The 16,216-nt window shown below is 47.5% G+C and overlaps 1 protein-coding gene across 2 annotated transcripts in view; it reads left to right on the top strand.

Moving 5' to 3' along the window:
* LOC124036599 (E3 ubiquitin-protein ligase znrf3-like) overlaps positions 1-16,216 on the top strand; it is a 197,215-nt gene that overhangs the window by 113,224 nt on the left and 67,775 nt on the right. For both annotated transcript variants that reach the window (XM_046351372.1, XM_046351370.1), the window contains exon 2: positions 14,342-14,464. In XM_046351372.1, the coding sequence (XP_046207328.1) occupies positions 14,342-14,464 (123 nt within the window). The remainder of the gene's footprint in view (positions 1-14,341; positions 14,465-16,216) is intronic.

Genomic DNA, 16,216 nt, shown 5'->3' with positions numbered 1-16,216 from the left:
TCGATGATAAGTCACTCGTGGCAGTTTGGTTTCTCCTCTGTTCAAAATGAAAACATGCACGCACCTGGAGATTACAGTTTTGACGGAGGACACCGAGCGGACACCTGGTAAATGTAGTCTCTTATGGTCAATTTTCCAATGATATGCCTACAAATACGTCACAATGCTGCAAACACCTTGGGGAAACGTCAGAAAGTGTAGGCTCATTCCTTGCGCATTTACAGCCATATAAGGAGACATTGGAACACAGCGCCTCAAAAAAATCAGGCTCACATCCTGTATGAAATTTCATCTTGGTTTCGCCTGTAGCATTAGTTCTATGGCACTCACAGACAATATCTTTGCAGTTCTGGAAACGTCAGAGTGTTTTCTTTCCAAAGCTGTGAATTATATGCAGAGTCAAGCATCTTTTCATGACAAAATATCTTGTTTAAAACGGGAACGTTTTTCATCCAAAAATGAAATACTGCCCCCAGAGGTTCAAGAGGTTAAGAGTGTGCTCCTAATCTCAGCTCGTTACCTGTATAAAAGACACCTGGGAGCCAGAAATCTTTCTGATTGAGAGGGTGTCAAATACTTATTTCCCTCATTAAAATCAAAACAATTTAAAACATTTTTGACATGCGTTTTTCTGGATTTTTTTGTTGTTATTCTGTCTCTCACTGTTCAAATAAACCTACCATTAAAATTATAGACCGATCATTTCTTTGTCAGTGGGCAAACGTACAAAATCAGCAGGGAATCAAATACTTTTCCCCCTCACTGTACTACACTAAACAACAAAAAATGACGCAACATTTAAAGTGTTGGTCCCATGTTTCATGAGCTGAGATAAATGATCCCAGAAATGTTCCATACACACCAAAAATGTATTTCTCTAAAATTGTGTCGCAGGAAAAACTTACATATGGTGTTGGAGACGTGTGCGTTATTCCCTCAGTCGTGGGTAAACAGGAAGTACAGGACTAGACACACACCCCTTTGGGGCCCTTTTGTTGAGGGTCAGCGTGGCGGATGTGTTGTTGCCTACATTCACCACCTGGGGGTGTCCCTTTAGCTCAATGCGAATGTTGTCTGTAATCCATGACTTCTGGTTGGGATATGTACGTACGGTCACTGTGGGGACGATGTCGTCGATGCACTTATTTGTTTTTATAGTTTTGTTTTATAGTTTTTATAGTAAAGGTGTTCTAGAGTTTTGTATGTGTCTCTGTGTGTGGCAAAAGGTGATCTAGAGTGTTGAATGTGTCTCTGTGTGTAGAGTGAAGGGGATCTAGAGTTTTTTTTGCCTCTAATTGGGCATGTGACATGTTGGTAGAAATGAGGTAAGACAGATTTCCATTTTCCTGCATTACAATAACCGGCCACTAGGAGTGCCAGCTCGTTGAGTGCGGTCTTAGTGCCAGCATCAGTTTGTGGTGGTAAATAGACATCTAGTTTTATTTAAAAAGAGAAGTTAAAGGGGGGAAGGGGTCTGAGGGGTAGAGGGTGGGGGGTCTGAAGTAGTATTGTATGATCAAAGGCATGGGTGATATCCACCTTCTTACCGACCTTGTGCCATACCGGGATCTCAAGTAATACCCTCCCTGAATACAAGGGGCGCTATTGTAATCCGAATGTTAGCATTGCTAACAAGTACATGTACAATCCCATAGAGAACAAAACGTTTACCAGCACACTGTGAACATTTTAAAGTCTCTGATCTAAACTGTTTGCAGGACAGAAATCCCAGCTCATAAAATTATACAAGTAACTCAATAAAACTGACAGTTTGCTGCACGTGCAAAACAAATATTATACAGCAAGGCTCTTGATCCAAGAGGGGATTCTCTGGTGTTACATTTACATTTACATTTAAGTCATTTAGCAGACGCTCTTATCCAGAGCGACTTACAAATTGGTGCATACCCCTTATGACATCAAGCAAAACTTGATTTTGGAAGAAGCTACCCACTTAGCTTGATAGCTAACTATCTACTAAATTAGCAAACCAAATGCACAACTTCAGAGGATTTAAACAGTTAATAGTTATAAGATATGTAGCTGGAAAACATTTAGTTGTGAATTCCATACTGTAACTAAATCACCTAGATCACTTGGCTGCACAACAGTGACTCACAAGGCTTGTGTCTCTTGTAAACAAACACCATGTGACTGGGGACTACCGGGAAGCTTCATAAGGAACAATTGTGAAGTGAAAAACGCACTCTTCTTTATCTCTGTATTTCACAAGTTGACTACAGGTATTTACTTAAATAGTAGCTGCAAATATTCACATTTATAAAAATATAAAAATCTATCAATCAAATGTTATTGGTCACATACACATGGTTAGCAGATGTTAATGGTCACATACACATGGTTAGCAGATGTTAATGGTCACATACACATGGTTAGCAGATGTTAATGGTCACATACACATGGTTAGCAGATGTTAATGGTCACATACACATGGTTAGCAGATGTTATTGGTCACATACACATGGTTAGCAGATGTTAATGGTCACATACACATGGTTAGCAGATGTTAATGGTCACATACACATGGTTAGCAGATGTTAATGGTCACATACAGTTATGGTTATTGGCAGAGCAGATGTTATTGGTCACATACACAGGGTTAGCAGATGTTAATGGTCACATACACACGGTTAGCAGATGTTATTGGTCACATACACATGGTTAGCAGATGTTATTGGTCACATACACACGGTTAGCAGATGTTATTGGTCACATACACATGGTTAGCATTTACATTACATTACATTTAAGTCACATATCCACATACAAATTGGTGCATTCACCTTATGACATCCAGTGGGACAGTTAACAATAGTGCATCTAAAACTTAGGGGTGGGGTGAGAGGGATTACTTAACCTATCCTAGGTATTCCTTAAAGAGGTGGGTTTCAGGTGTCTCCAGGTGGTGATTGATGTTACTGAGGGAGTTTGTTCCACCATTGGGGGCCACATGAACAGTTTTGAGCAAGCGGGTGTTAATGGTCACATACACATGGTTAGCAGATGTTAATGGTCACATACACATGGTTAGCAGATGTTAATGGTCACATACACATGGTTAGCAGATGTTATTGGTCACATACACATGGTTAGCAGATGTTACTGGTCACATACACATGGTTAGCAGATGTTAATGGTCACATACACATGGTTAGCAGATGTTAATGGTCACATACACATGGTTAGCAGATGTTACTGGTCACATACACATGGTTAGCAGATGTTATTGGTCACATACACATGGTTAGCAAATGTTAATGGTCACATACACATGGTTAGCAGATGTTAATGGTCACATACACATGGTTAGCAGATGTTAATGGTCACATACACATGGTTAGCAGATGTTAATGGTCACATACACATGGTTAGCAGATGTTTTTTATTTTTTCATTTTTTTTATTTCACCTTTATTTAACCAGGTAGGCTAGTTGAGAACAAGTTCTCATTTTCAACTGCGACCTGGCCAAAATAAAGCATAGCAGTGTGAACAGACAACACAGAGTTACACATGGAGTAAACAATTAACAAGTCAATAACACAGTAGAAAAAAATGGGCAGTCTATATACAATGTGTGCAAATGGCATGAGGAGGTAGGCGAATAATACAATTTTGCAGATTAACACTGGAGTGATAAATGATCAGATGGTCATGTACAGGTAGAGATATTGGTGTGCAAAAGAGCAGAAAAGTAAATAAATAAAAAACAGTATAAAAACAGGATGGGAATGAGGTAGGTGAAAATGGGTGGGCTATTTACCAATAGACAATGTACAGCTGCAGCGATGGGTTAGCTGCTCAGATAGCTGATGTTTGAAGTTGGTGAGGGAGATAAAAGTCTCCAACTTCAGCGATTTTTGCAGTTCGTTCCAGTCACAGGCAGCAGAGTACTGGAACGAAAGGCGGCCAAATGAGGTGTTGGCTTTAGGGATGATCAGTGAGATACACCTGCTGGAGCGCGTGCTACGGATGGGTGTTGCCATCGTGACCAGTGAACTGAGATAAGGCGGAGCTTTACCTAGCATGGACTTGTAGATGACCTGGAGCCAGTGGGTCTGGCGACGAATATGTAGTGAGGGCCAGCCGACTAGAGCATACAAGTCGCAGTGGTGGGTGGTATAAGGTGCTTTAGTGACAAAACGGATGGCATTGTGATAGACTGCATCCAGTTTGCTGAGTGTTGGAAGCCATTTTGTAGATGACATCGCCGAAGTCGAGGATCGGTAGGATAGTCAGTTTTACTAGGGTAAGCTTGGCGGCGTGAGTGAAGGAGGCTTTGTTGCGGAATAGAAAGCCGACTCTTGATTTGATTTTCGATTGGAGACGTTTGATGTGAGTCTGGAAGGAGAGTTTGCAGTCTAGCCAGACACCTAGGTACTTATAGATGTTCACATATTCAAGGTCGGAACCATCCAGGGTGGTGATGCTAGTCGGGCATGCGGGTGCAGGCAGCGATCGGTTGAAAAGCATGCATTTGGTTTTACTCACGTTTAAGAGCAGTTGAAGGCCACGGAAGGAGTGCTGTATGGCATTGAAGCTCGTTTGGAGGTTAGATAGCACAGTGTCCAATGACGGGCCAAAAGTATATAGAATGGTGTCGTCTGCGTAGAGGTGGATCAGGGAATCGCCCGCAGCAAGAGCAACATCATTGATATATACAGAGAAAAGAGTCGGCCCGAGAATTGAACCCTGTGGCACCCCCATAGAGACTGCCAGAGGACCGGACAGCATGCCCTCCGATTTGACACACTGAACTCTGTCTGCAAAGTAATTGGTGAACCAGGCAAGGCAGTCATCCGAAAAACCGAGGCTATTGAGTCTGCCGATAAGAATATGGTGATTGACAGAGTCGAAAGCCTTGGCGAGGTCGATAAAGACTGCTGCACAGTACTGTCTTTTATCGATGGCGGTTATGATATCGTTTAGTACCTTGAGTGTAGCTGAGGTGCACCCGTGACCGGCTCGGAAACCAGATTGCACAGCGGAGAAGGTACGGTGGGATTTGAGATGGTCAGTGACCTGTTTGTTGACTTGGCTTTCGAAGAACTTAGATAGGCAGGGCAGGATGGATATAGGTCTATAACAGTTTGGGTCCAGGGTGTCTCCCCCTTTGAAGAGGGGGATGACTGCGGCAGCTTTCCAATCCTTGGGGATCTCAGACGATATGAAAGAGAGGTTGAACAGGCTGGTAATAGGGGTTGCGACAATGGCGGCAGATAGTTTCAGAAATAGAGGGTCCAGATTGTCAAGCCCAGCTGATTTGTACGGGTCCAGGTTTTGCAGCTCTTTCAGAACATCTGCTATCTGGATTTGGGTAAAGGACAACCTGGAGAGGCTTGGGCGAGGAGCTGCGGGGGGGGGGGGGCAGAGCTGTTGGCCGAGGTTGGAGTATCCAGGCGGAAGGCATGGCCAGCCGTTGAGAAGTGCTTATTGAAGTTTTCGATAATCATGGATTTATCGGTGGAGACCGTGTTACCTAGCCTCAGTGCAGTGGGCAGCTGGGAGGAGGTGCTCTTGTTCTCCATGGACTTCACAGTGTCCCAGAACTTTTTGGAGTTGGAGCTACAGGATGCAAACTTCTGCCTGAAGAAGCTGGCCTTAGCTTTCCTGACTGACTGTGTGTATTGGTTCCTGACTTCCCTGAACAGTTGCATATCACGGGGGCTATTCGATGCTATTGCAGTCCGCCACAGGATGTTTTTGTGCTGGTCGAGGGCAGTCAGGTCTGGAGTGAACCAAGGGCTGTATCTGTTCTTGGTTCTGCATTTTTTGAACGGAGCATGCTTATCTAAAATGGTGAGGAAGTTACTTTTAAAGAATGACCAGGCATCCTCAACTGACGGGATGAGGTCAATGTCCTTCCAGGATACCCGGGCAAGGTCGATTAGAAAGGCCTGCTCACAGAAGTGTTTTAGTGGTAACATACACATGGTTAGCAGATGTTAATGGTCACATACACATGGTTAGCAGATGTTAATGGTCACATACACATGGTTAGCAGATGTCAATTTTCACATACACATGGTTAGCAGATGTTAATGGTCACATACACATGGTTAGCAGGTGTTATTGGTCACATACACATGGTTAGCAGATGTTAATGGTCACATACACATGGTTAGCAGATGTTAATGGTCACATACACATGGTTAGCAGATGTTAATGGTCACATACACCTGGTTAGCAGATGTTAATGGTCACATACACATGGTTAGCAGATGTTAATGGTCACATACACATGGTTAGCAGATGTTAATGGTCACATACACATGGTTAGCAGATGTTAATGGTCACATACACATGGTTAGCAGATGTTAATGGTCACATACACATGGTTAGCAGATGTTAATGGTCACATACACATGGTTAGCATATGTTAATGGTCACATACACCTGGTTAGCAGATGTTATTGGTCACATACACATGGTTAGCAGATGTTAATGGTCACATACACATGGTTAGCAGATGTTAATGGTCACATACACATGGTTAGCAGATGTTAATGGTCACATACACATGGTTAGCAGATGTTAATGGTCACATACAGATGGTTAGCAGATGTTAATGGTCACATACACATGGTTAGCAGATGTTAATGGTCACATACACATGGTTAGCAGATGTTAATGGTCACATACACATAATATATAATAATAATAATATATGCCATTTAGCAGACGCTTTTATCCAAAGCGACTTACAGTCATGTGTGCATACATTCTACGTATGGGTGGTCCCGGGGATCGAACCCACTACCCTGGCGTTACAAGCGCCATGCTCTACCAACAGATGTTAATGGTCACATACACATGGTTAGCAGATGTTAATGGTCACATACACATGGTTAGCAGATGTTAATGGAGATGTTAATGGTCACATACACATGGTTAGCAGATGTTAATGGAGATGTTAATGGTCACATACACATGGTTAGCAGATGTTAATGGAGATGTTAATGGTCACATACACATGGTTAGCAGATGTTAATGGTCACACTTGCAATCTCAGCCCCATGTAATTTGCTTTCCAATAGACAATACATGCAAGTGGCGCATTGATATATTTTCCAGATTTTGGTCATCAGTTTTCTTCCGCTTTTTGATGAAACACACGTTATGTTATAGTCACAGCCATGATTTAACCAGTTTCAGAAACGTCAGAGTGTTTTCTATCCACACATACTAATCATATGCATATACTATATTCCTGGCATGAGTAGCAGGACGCTGAAATGTTGCGCGATTTTTAACAGAATGTTCGAAAAAGTAGGGGGTAGGCTTAACAGGTTTTAATTCATCCCCCGTTTGGCGAAGTTGGCTGTCTGTGTTAGGAAGAAATGGTCTTCACACAGTTCGCAATGAGCCAGGCAGCTCAAACTGCTGCATATACCCTGACTCTGTTGCACAGAACACAAGAGAAGTGACACAATTTCCCTACTTAAAGTAAATTAATGTTAGCAGGCAATATTAACGAAATATGCAGCTTTAAAAATATATACTTGTGTATTGATTTTAAGAAAGGCGTTGATGTTTATGGTTAGGTACATTGGTGCAACGACAGTGCTTTTTTTCGCAAACGCTCGTTAAATCACCCGTTTGGGAAAGTAGGCTGTGATTCAATGATAAATTAACAGGCACCACATCGATTATATGCAACACATGACAAGCTAGATGAACTAGTAATATCATCAACCATGTGTAGTTAACTAGTGATTATGTTAAGATTGATTATTTTTTATAAGATAAGTTTAATGCTAACTAGCACCTTACCTTGGCTCCTTGCTGCACTCGCATAACAGCATAACAGCCTGCCACGCAGTCTCCTTGTGGAGTGCAATGTAATCGGCCAAAATTGGTGTCCAAAAATGTCGATTACTGATTGTTATGAAAACTTGAAATCGGCCCTAATTAATCGGCGATTCCGATGAATCGGTCGTCCTCTATTCGAGACCCAAGGTCTCAAGCTTAATGTCGAGTTTGGAGTGTACTATGGTGTTAAATGCTGAGCTGTAGTCGATGAACAGCATTCGTACATAGGTATTCATCTTGCCCAGATGGGTTAGGGCAGTGCGATTTTGTCGTCTGTGGACCTATTGGAGCGGTAAGGATGTCAGGTAGGGTGGAGGTGATATAGTCCTCAACTAGTCTCTCAAAGCACGTCATGATGACGGAAGTGAGTGCTACGGGGCGATATTCGTTTAGCTCAGTTACCTTAGCTTTCTGGGGAACAGGAACAATGGTGGCCCTCTTGAAGCATGTGGGAAACACACAAGAAAGCTGGTCTGCGCATGCTCTGAGGACGTGGCTGAGGATGCCGTCTGGGCCTTGCGAGGGTTAACACGTTTAAATGTTTTACTCACATTGGCTGCAGTGAAGGAGAGCCTGCAGGTTTTGGTAGCGGGCTGTGACGGTGGCACTGTATTGTCCTCAAAGCGAGCAAAGAAGTTGTTTAGTCTGTCTGGGAGCAAGACATCCTGGTCTGCGACGGGGCTGGTTTTCCTTTTGTAGTCCGTGATTGACTGTAGTCCCTGCAACATACCTCTCGTGTCTGAGCCGTTGAATTGCGACTCTACTTTGTCGGTATTGAAAAATCATCCCGTGGCTATTTCAATACCAAACCAAATATCAGGGTTGTATTCATTAGTGCACACCATCATAAAAATGTTTAGCAACGAAATACAAAAAAATTCCTTTCTCATTGGGCAAGTTCAGCTGGTCCCTCCCTGTTTGAGTCACTTTTCTGCTGTTTGGTGCCTAGTGAATACAAGCCAGTTGTTTACAATTTTGTCTTTTGGCTGTAACAGGAGCATCGAGAGTGTTGGCTGTGTAAGGGGATACCCATGTGAAAGACTGCCTCCCCTCGGGGCGGGCAGGGTAGAACTAGAGATACCTGAGAGAAGAGGGGAGGGAAACAGGGGTTAAAGGGAGAGGAGGACGAGGGGAGAGGAGTAGTAGGGAGAAAGAGGGAGAGGAGAGGACAGGAGAGGATGAGAAAGGGAAGAGAAGCAGAGGAGAGGAGAGGAAAAGAGAGGGGAGGGGAGATGGGTTGTGAGGAGACTGAAAGAAGAGAGGGTAGGAGGGGAGGGAGAGGTAGAGGGAGAGGAGAGGATGAGAGAGGGGAGGAAAGATGGGTTGTGAGGAGAAGAGAAGACTGAAAGGAGAGAGGGTAGAAGGGGAGGGAGAGGTAGAGGGAGAGGAGAGAAGAAGAGGGAAAGGGAGGAGAGTAAGGAGTGGAGGTGAAGGGAGGAGAGGAAGGGAAGGGAGGAGAGGATGAGAAGGGAGGACAGGAAGGGAAGGGAAGGGAGGAGGGGATGGGAAGGGAGGATGGGAAGGGAAGGGAGGAGAGGATGGGAAGGGAGGAGAGGATGGGAAGGGAGGAGAGGAGAGGAGAGGAGAGGAGAGGAGAGGAGAGGAGAGGAGAGGAGAGGAGAGGAGAGGAGAGGAGAGGAGAGGAAGGGAAGGGAAGGGAGGTTAGGATGGGGAGAGGATGGGAAGGGAATGGGGAGAGGATGGGAAGGGAGGAGAGGAAGGGAGGAGAGGATGGAAAGGGAGGGAGAGGATGGGAGGAGAGGATGGAAAGGGAGGAGAGGATGGGAAGGGAAGGGAGGAGAGAATGGGAGGAGAGGATGGGGGAAGGGAAGGGAGGAGAGAATGGGAGGAGAGGATGGGAAGTGAGGAGAGGATGGGAAGGGAAGGGCAGGGAGGATGGGAAGGGAGGAGAGGATGGGAAGGGAAGGGAGGAGAGGATGGGAAGGGAAGGGAGGAGGGGAAGGGAGGAGAGGATGGAAGGGAAGGGAGGAGAGGAAGGGAGGAGAGGATGGGAGGAGAGGATGGGAAGTGAGGAGAGGATGGGAAGGGAGGGGAAGGGCAGGGAGGATGGGAAGGGAAGGGAGGAGAGGATGGGAAGGGAAGGGAGGGGAGGATGGGAAGGGAAGGGAGGAGAGGATGGGAAGGGAGGAGAGGATGGGAAGGGAGGAGAGGATGCAAAGGGAGGAGAGGATGGGAAGGGAAGGGAAGGGAGGATGGGAAGGGAGGAGAGGATGAGAAGGGAAGGGAAGGGAGGATGGGAAGGGAAGGGAGGAGAGGATGGGAAGGGAGGAGAGGATGGGAACGGAGGAGAGGATGGGAAGGGAGGTGAGGATGGGAAGGGAAGGGAGGAGAGGATGGGAAGGGAAGGGAGGAGAGGATGGGAAGGGAAGGGAAGGGAGGAGAGGATGGGAAGGGAGGAGAGGATGGGAAGGGAAGGGAGGATGGGAAGGGAGGATGGGAAGGGAAGGGAGGAGAGGATGGGAAGGGAGGAGAGGATGGGAAGGGAGGAGAGGATGGGAAGGGAGTAGAGGATGGGAAGGGAAGGGAGTAGAGGATGGGAACGGAGGAGAGGATGGAAAGGGAGTAGAGAATGGGAAGGGAGTAGAGGATGGAAAGGGAAGGGAGGAGAGGATGGGAAGGGAGTAGAGGATGGGAACGGAGGAGAGGATGGAAAGGGAGAGGATGGGAAGGGAGGGAGAGGAGAGGATGGAAGGGAGGAGAGGATGGGAATGGAAGAGAGGATGGGAAGAGAGGAGAGGATGGAAAGGGAAGAGAGGATGGGAAGGGAGGAGAGGATGGGAGGGAGGGAAGGGAAGGGAGGAGAGGATGGGAAGGGAGGAGAGGATGGGAAGGGAGGAGAGGATGGGAAGGGAAGAGAGGATGGGAAGGGAGGAGAGGATGGGAGGGAGGGAAGGGAAGGGAGGAGAGGATGGGAAGGGAGGAGAGGATGGGAAGGGAGGAGAGGATGGGAGGGAGGGAAGGGAAGGGAGGTTGGGAAGGGAAGAGAGGAGCAAAGCAAAATGGAGCAGTGAAGTGTCATGGTGGGCAGTGCTTTTCCCAGCTGTGGGGCCTAGAGGGGATAGCTGCTGGAGCACATGACGAGCTCTGCTGTTTATGGACTGTGGGCTTGTGCACCGAAACGGCGACCCACTTCACTAGATCACCAAAACAGTAGCACCAAATCTCTCATCCGAACCCACCTCAACCTCCCAACCTCTCTGTAGCAGTGTGGCAGCAGTAGAGATGGAGGTAATGGTGGCTGGTGAGGCCAGCCAATAAAATAACAACGCTGCCCCCATCAACAACAGGAGGCACTCTGGTGTGCTGGGAGAGGACCAATACAATGGAACAGTGTTTCAGACCTCAGACGCAGGCAGGAAGGGAGGGAGGCATGAACGGAGGCCGGTGGAGAGCCAGGTAGAGAGACAGGCAGAGAGCCAGGCAGAGCCAGGAGAGACAGGTAGAGAGCCAGGTAGAGAGCCAGGTAGAGAGTCAGGTAGAGAGCCAGGTAGAGAGCCAGGTAGAGAGCCAGGTAGAGAGACAGGTCGGCAGAGAGGCAGGTAGAGAGCCAGGTCGGCAGAGAGGCAGAGAGGCAGGCCAGCAGGCAGAGAGGCAGGCCAGCAGGCAGAGAGGCAGGCCAACAGGCAGAGAGGCAGGCCAACAGGCAGAGAGGCAGGCCGGCAGAGAGCCAGGCCGGCAGAGAGGCAGGCCAGCAGGCAGAGAGGCAGGCCAGCAGGCAGAGAGGCAGGCCAGCAGGCAGAGAGGCAGGCCAACAGGCAGAGAGGCAGGCCAACAGGCAGAGAGGCAGGCCAACAGGCAGAGAGGCAGGCCAACAGGCAGAGAGGCAGGCCGGCAGAGAGGCAGGCCGGCAGAGAGGCAGGCCAGCAGGCAGAGAGGCAGGCCAACAGGCAGAGAGGCAGGCCAGTAGGCAGAGAGGCAGGCCAGTAGGCAGAGAGGCAGGCCGGCAGAGAGGCAGGCCGGCAGAGAGGCAGGCCGGCAGAGAGGCAGGCCGGCAGAGAGGCAGGCCAGCAGAGAGGCAGGCCAACAGAGAGGCAGGCCAGCAGAGAGGCAGGCCAGCAGAGAGGCAGGCCAACAGAGAGGCAGGCCAACAGAGAGGCAGGCCAGCAGAGAGGCAGGCCAACAGAGAGGCAGGCCAGCAGAGAGGCAGGCCAACAGAGAGGCAGGCCAGCAGAGAGGCAGGCCAACAGAGAGGCAGGCCAGCAGAGAGGCAGGCCAGCAGAGAGCCAGGCCAGCAGAGAGCCAGGCCAGCAGAGAGCCAGGCCAGCAGAGAGCCAGGCCAGCAGAGAGCCAGGCCAGCAGAGAGGCAGGCCAGCAGAGAGGCAGGCCAGCAGAGAGGCAGGCCAACAGAGAGGCAGGCCAGCAGAGAGGCAGGCCAACAGAGAGGCAGGCCAGCAGAGAGGCAGGCCAACAGAGAGGCAGGCCAGCAGAGAGGCAGGCCAGCAGAGAGGCAGGCCAACAGAGAGGCAGGTTTCACTAAAAAACTGACAAAGGAAAAAAAGAACAAAAACTAATAAAATAATTCATCTTTCGTCTCCATGTTTCATAATTTTCCTTCAATTTGCAAGAGGTTGAATGTATCTCACTAGAGAACAGCACCCCTCTGTCTCTGTATGTGTGACCTATCTGATGCTGTATGGTCAGAAATAGTATGGTATTGTTGCCTCCTGTAGTATTGAATGCGAGGGAAGCTTTCGAGCTTTTGGCCTCCCTTGATGAAAAAAAAAGAGAAAATAATAGCCAATCAGCGTTGAGCTCAACTATGAATGGTCCTACTACACCAGAATAAAGTGTCAATGGAAGCCAGCTTGGTTTTGGCTTCACATCACATCAACATAACTGACAGAAAAAACTTGTTGCATCTCATTGTGTTGTTTTCTTCTTCCAGCTGGCTAAAATTGTCCCTTTCCTAAATTAGTCATGGAACTAACCTGTACTTTTACCATAACCATAACCCTAAAACCTAACCCTAACCTGTACTCTTACCATAACCATAACCCTAAAACCTAACCCTAACCTGTACTCTTACCATAACCCTAAAACCTAACCCTAACCTGTACTCTTACCATAACCATAACCCTAAAACCTAACCCTAACCTGTACTCTTAACCAAAACCTAATAACCTGTACCTTACCAAACCTAACCCTAAAACCTAACCCTAACCTGTACTCTTACCATAACCATAACCCTAAATCCTAACCCTAACCGTAGCTCCTAACCCTAAACTTAATTCTCACCCTAACACACATTTTTAAACCTAAACCAGAAAAATCATTTGACCTTGTGGGCACCAACAAATTGTCCCCGGTTGGTCAAAAAAAAGTTTACTATTCTACACACACACACACACACACACACACACACACACACACACACACACACACACACACACACACACACACACACACACACACACACACACACACACACACACACACACACACACACACACACACACACACACACACACACACACACACACACACAGAGAGAGAGAGAGAGGCACACACACACACACAGAGGCACACGCACACCTGCACAAACTTGTAACAAATGTAATAAGTAACATTTAATTACAAAATTTTAAAAAGTCATTTAAACATATATTGATTATCTTGCAGGAGTTTTCCCTGGATCCCTAGAATGACATTGCTCTGTCGTGGGTGATATTATATATGTTGTGATATTAACATTGCTCTGTCGTGGGTGATATTATATATATGTTGTGATATTAACATTGCTCTGTCGTGGGTGATATTATATATATGTTGTGATATTAACATTGCTCTGTCGTGGGTGATATTATATATATGTTGTGATATTAACACTGTGCTCTGTCGTGGGTGATATTATATATGTTGTGATATTAACACTGTGCTCTGTCGTGGGTGATATTATATATGTTGTGATATTAACATTGCTCTGTCGTGGGTGATATTATATATATGTTGTGATATTAACATTGCTCTGTCGTGGGTGATATTATATATATGTTGTGATATTAACACTGTGCTCTGTCGTGGGTGATATTATATATATGTTGTGATATTAACACTGTGCTCTGTCGTGGGTGATATTATATATGTTGTGATATTAACACTGTGCTCTGTCGTGGGTGATATTATATATATGTTGTGATATTAACCCTGTGCTCTGTCGTGGGTGATATTATATATATGTTGTGATATTAACATTGCTCTGTCGTGGGTGATATTATATATGTTGTGATATTAACATTGCTCTGTCGTGGGTGATATTATATATATGTTGTGATATTAACACTGTGCTCTGTCGTGGGTGATATTATATATATGTTGTGATATTAACACTGTGCTCTGTCGTGGGTGATATTATATATATGTTGTGATATTAACACTGTGCTCTGTCGTGGGTGATATTATATATATGTTGTGATATTAACCCTGTGCTCTGTCGTGGGTGATAGTATATATATGTTGTGATATTAACCCTATGGTTCCCCTCTGTTTTAGATGCATCCACTGGGACTGTGTAACAACAATGATGAGGACGACCAATACGAGTATGGCTGGGTGGGAGTGGTGAAGCTGGAGAAGCCTGAACTGGACCCCAGCTGTCTCACTGTCCTGGGAAAGGTGAGCAACACATCTTTTGTACATACGCACATGATGCTGTGTGTCTGGGTATTAAACCTGGCCCCTATGTCAAGTACCTCAAACTAGGAGTGCTGACATCAGGTCCCCCCTGTCTTGTTACATACCAGTAGACACAGAGAGAGAGAGAGACTGCTCCAGAAAACAACCCTCCACCTCATCCTGTCAGGTAGATTCAGCCTGGGTGAAGACAACTTCTTTCTCTTCTTAATTAAAACATGATTTATCTCTGATCCCTGGTTGTCAAGGGAGCTATTCGTTCACGCTAGGATGGGTTTGTTTTGTTTTTCACCTCCTTCCCTCCAAGAATTAGAGAGAGGAATTTAATCCTTCACTTGTCTCTCCTCCTCTCCCTTCCACCCCTCTGTCACTTTACCCCTCCCCCAGACCCCCTCTGTCTCTTTACCCCTCCCCCAGACCCCCCTCTGTCTCTTTACCCCTCCCCAGACCCCTCCCCAGACCCCCCTCTGTCTCTTTACCCCTCCCCAGACCCCCTTCTGTCTCTTTACCCCTCTCCCAGACCCCCTCTGTCTCTTTACCCTCCCCCAGACCCCCTTCTCTTTACCCCTCTCCCAGACCCCTCTTTTCCCAGACCCCCTCCTTTACCCACTCCCAGACCCCCTCTGTCCCCCTCTGTCTCTTTACCCCTCTCCCCAGACCCCCTCTGTCTTACCCTCCCCCAGACCCCCCTCTGTCTCTTTACCCTCCCCCAGACCCCCTCTGTCTCTTTACCCTCTCCCCCAGACCCCCCTCTGTCTCTGTCTCTTTGTCTCTTTACCCCTCCCCAGACCCCCTCTGTCTCTTTACCACTCCCCCAGACCCCCTCTGTCTCTTTACCCCTCTCCCAGACCCCCTCTGTCTCTTTACCCCCCTCTCCCAGACCCCCCCTCCCCAGACCCCCTCTGTCTCTTTACCCCTCTCCCCAGACCCCCCTCTGTCTCTTTACCCCTCTCCCAGACCCCCTCTGTCTCTTTACCCCTCCCCCAGACCCCCCTCTGACCCCCTCTGTCTCTTTACCCCTCCCCCAGACCCCCTCTGTCTCTTTACCCCTCCCCAGACCCCCTCTGTCTCTTTACCCCCTCTGTCTCCCAGACCCCCTTCTGTCCTTTCTGTCTCTTTACCCCTCCCCAGACCCCCTCTGTCTCTTTACCCCTCTCCCAGACCCCCTTCTGTCTCCCCCCCCTCTTTACCCTCTCCCAGTCTCTCTTTACCCCTCCCCCAGACCCCCTCTGTCTCTTTACCCCTCCCCCAGACCCCCTCTGTCTCTTTACCCCTCCCCCAGACCCCCTCTGTCTCTTTTACCCTCTCCCAGACCCCCTTCTGTCTCTTTACCCCTCCCCCAGACCCCCTCTGTCTCTTTAGCCCTCCCCAGACCCCCTCTGTCTCTCTTTAGCCCTCCCCCAGACCCCCTCTGTCTCTTTACTCTGTCCTACCCCCCCAGACCCCCCTCTGTCTCTTTACCCCTCCCCCAGACCCCCTCTGGAGTCCAGACCCCCTTCTGTGGTATTTTATCTGTCTCTTTAATTAAGTGTCCATCCTAATGACTCTCCCAGACATACCCCTCTCCCAGACCCCACTTTTCCCCAAGGGACAGGGGGAGACTATGGTCTCATTTATCCTGGACACACTTGGCCTGTCCTTGCCAGTGACAGGAAGAGGTCAGCCGTTGAAGCAGAGCCATATAGACATGCTTATGGATGGGGCACTTTCTCTGGAGGCCGCGGTTAGAGGTTG

This window comes from Oncorhynchus gorbuscha, linkage group LG05, assembly GCF_021184085.1.
Source record: "Oncorhynchus gorbuscha isolate QuinsamMale2020 ecotype Even-year linkage group LG05, OgorEven_v1.0, whole genome shotgun sequence".
Taxonomy (NCBI): domain Eukaryota; kingdom Metazoa; phylum Chordata; class Actinopteri; order Salmoniformes; family Salmonidae; genus Oncorhynchus; species Oncorhynchus gorbuscha.
This window is presented reverse-complemented; position numbering and strand designations above follow the sequence as displayed.